The 2,788-nt window shown below is 54.5% G+C and overlaps 2 protein-coding genes across 2 annotated transcripts, besides 2 other annotated features; both read left to right on the forward strand.

Moving 5' to 3' along the window:
- Positions 1–578: 578 nt before the first annotated feature.
- Positions 579–628: a microsatellite.
- Positions 629–877: 249 nt separating this feature from the next.
- On the forward strand, positions 878–1,261 carry TraAM80_09079 (uncharacterized protein; the record flags this gene model as incomplete). Its single annotated transcript, XM_029385783.1, has 1 exon — positions 878–1,261. One exon carries the CDS (start codon positions 878–880, stop codon positions 1,259–1,261), a length of 384 nt encoding a protein of 127 aa, XP_029234364.1.
- Positions 1,262–1,390: 129 nt separating this feature from the next.
- Positions 1,391–1,418: a microsatellite.
- Positions 1,419–1,449: 31 nt separating this feature from the next.
- Positions 1,450–1,995, forward strand: TraAM80_09080 (uncharacterized protein; the record flags this gene model as incomplete). Its single annotated transcript, XM_029385784.1, has 1 exon — positions 1,450–1,995. One exon carries the CDS (start codon positions 1,450–1,452, stop codon positions 1,993–1,995), a length of 546 nt encoding a protein of 181 aa, XP_029234365.1.
- Between the last annotated feature and the right edge of the window lie 793 nt (positions 1,996–2,788).

Here is a 2,788-nt window from a genome sequence, read left to right on the forward strand (position 1 = left end):
TGTTGCCGGTCTTTTTCAGCTGGGGCAGTTTGTGGAGTTCACCGTTGGGAAGGGCATGCACGCCATGTACAACGCGGAGGCGCGCCTTCTCTGGCCGCTGTTCCTGCTTCTACTCGCATCCGTATGGCAGTGGGTCCTTCTCGCCGAGCACATTTTTGGGCTGTCGGGCCTTATCAAAAAGGCCTGGGCGGCGCGCAAAAAGGCGGTTAAACCACAAAACAGTAACGCGAGCGCTCACGCATGACCACCGTGGAAATGAGAGGCGTGGGGGTGAGGTGAGGCTGGCAATGTTCCCACAGTCCCAGCAAAACATGTAGCAGAACAAAAAAAATAATGCAATATCAGTGCACTGAAGTGATCAGGCACATTGTGTCTTACGCAGTCCGTGTTTTTTTTTTTGTGTGGATGCATGAAAGGCATACACGTGCAAGGTGTGGCACGGCACGCAATGCAGTGTTGCGGGCACTCTTGGCGCTCGAGCAGCAACAGGGAAGAAAAGAGGAAGGATGTGAATAATGAAAAATTTGCGCGTGTCTGTTTGTGCAATATAATCTCGTGTGTGTACGGCGATGAGTTCCTTTTGTTTTTCCCATTTTGTTTTTGTTTTTGCTTGGATGGTGTTTTTCTTACGCACACTGTTTCGTGTCTTTTTACTCCCACCAGCAAAGAAGGATGATGAATACGACAGGGACGTGGCGCCCGTGCGCCGCAGTGACAGGGCCCGCCTCCTAGGACGTGCTACTCTCTGCTGCTGCACTCCCCGTACACATTATTCCAGCCGATGGGCCAGCGCCGCATACACTTGCAGGTGGCCTGCCTGAGCCATGTAACCCACCGCCTGTAAAATGGAGTTCTCCTTGGGGCAACAGCATGCAGAATGCGTAAGCGACACCGATACGGTGCGGTCGTGCCTTTCGGCGCTGTATGGTGGGCGAAGCGTGGCCGACGCAGCACGGCATGGGCACAGCACAGGGTAGGTGCGGATTTATGCTGCGCCACGGCTTTTAGGGACCCTCGCTTTACAACGACCGTAACTGCTCGTCTCTGCAAGATGGCGCGTCGTGGTGACGGCAGGGAAACATGTTGGCGAAGGGTCTTGAAGCTCAAAGGCCATGAGCATCGCGTGAAGTCATTGCCGCCACTCCCCGCGGTGGGCTACCTATCTGCATGGCGTGGCGGTTGCTGTTGGGCCCTTGCGGGCCCACACGCGCTGTGCCGTGGATTTGAGGAGGCGCAGGCAATGCCTGACGCCCAGCACTAAGCCACGAGGAGTAGCGAGGCTACCGGACAGAAACCCGGAGATCATTGCGCGTCGACGCCGATGGAGCAGAAAAAAAATAAGATGGAAAACATAAGGGGGAGGGGGCGGCTCTCATTAGTTGCGTGTTAGATTATTATTATTATTATTTTATTTTATTTCTGACTTTTTTTTGCGTGCTCTTAGCGCAGATGAGGGCGTCTGCGAAGGTCTGGCTGCAGGAGCAAAGAAGGCAACGAAATGCCCTGCCGTCGGAGGAGGAAACACGGATTCGGAGACTGAAAGAACGGCTGCAACTTGGTTTCCCCCTTGAGCCCCATGACGCGCAGCACAGAAGCAGGCAGAACCAACCGAAGGCCGGTCCTTCAGTTGGCAGCGCAAGCCTACTAGAGCAAAACGCTGTTCTGGTTTCCCGGCTGGACACCATGGAGGAGCTGCTTCGCCACGGTGAGGAGGAGCGGAGGAGGATGCGTTCCCAGCTGCTCCAGGCATCCGACGAAAATCGCCGGTGTGCCATGCAGCTTGTACACTCTGCGTTGGATAGGTATCAGGGGGAGTTGGTTCTAGAGGAGCGACTGTTCCGAGAAACACTGCTACTGCATGAGAGTGAGGCAAAGCAAAATATCCTTTGGGAGCTGAACCGCTGTTTGCGTGGCGGGAAGTGCACGCGTGCCTCTCGCAATGATTTGACTAAAAGAAAGCCGAGACTTTTATTGGGCAAACAGTTTTACGCTTAACCACTTGGAGCCTTCTGCAGTCGAGAAAAGAAACACGTCGCAGAAGAAATTTACATTACGTCGCATCAACATATATTACTCAGTATTGTAATGCGCATTGATAATGCCTTGCTGCTTGGATTTCCGTAAAATATTTACTGCATAGGATGCGTCTTTGCCCACAAGAAAGTACAGTTGAAGCAAAAAAATGCGCTGCTTCGGCGTTGGCAGGCCGTATAGGGTTCTGTGCGATGGGAGGCGCGGACCAGTGACGGGGATCCTCCATCTGGTGATGCGAAGAACGCTTCGATGGAGTGGACGTCAGTGCTGCATGGTCTCCTACAGGCTTTGGTGGCGGTGGTGGAGCCACTTCTTCGCGTGAGTACGCAGCTGTGGCAGATGAATGGGGGACTCTCTGCTTTGTGCGGCATCCCCTGTGCGGGCGATGGATGTCTGGTGTGCGGCGTTTGCTGTTGGAGGAGCGCGTTTTGCGACGACGAACAGTGGTGGAGCGCACGCTGAACCTTGCGAGTTACATCGTTGGTGGCTTCCTACCGTCTGTGCGGCGTCGCGGCGGCTTGCTGGGTGAGCGTGCGTTTGCAGTGCTGGATCCGTTGCTGTGACGGTGCGTTTTACCGTCGCAAGGGCGGCCTTTTCTTTCTGTCCGTTGTTTTCCCCTTCTCCGTGTGTGTGTTTGCTGCTGTGCTTTGTCTGCGTGAAGTGCGCGCTCACGTTGGTGGCTGCTCCTTGCTGTTTGTTTGCGGACGTCTCAGTTAGGGCGCGCTACAAACCTCAAGCGTAATTAGTGCTTCCG

The sequence above is a fragment of the Trypanosoma rangeli genome, assembly GCF_003719475.1.
Source record: "Trypanosoma rangeli strain AM80 chromosome Unknown Tra_15.4_contig_00509, whole genome shotgun sequence".
In the NCBI taxonomy this organism is placed as follows: domain Eukaryota; phylum Euglenozoa; class Kinetoplastea; order Trypanosomatida; family Trypanosomatidae; genus Trypanosoma; species Trypanosoma rangeli.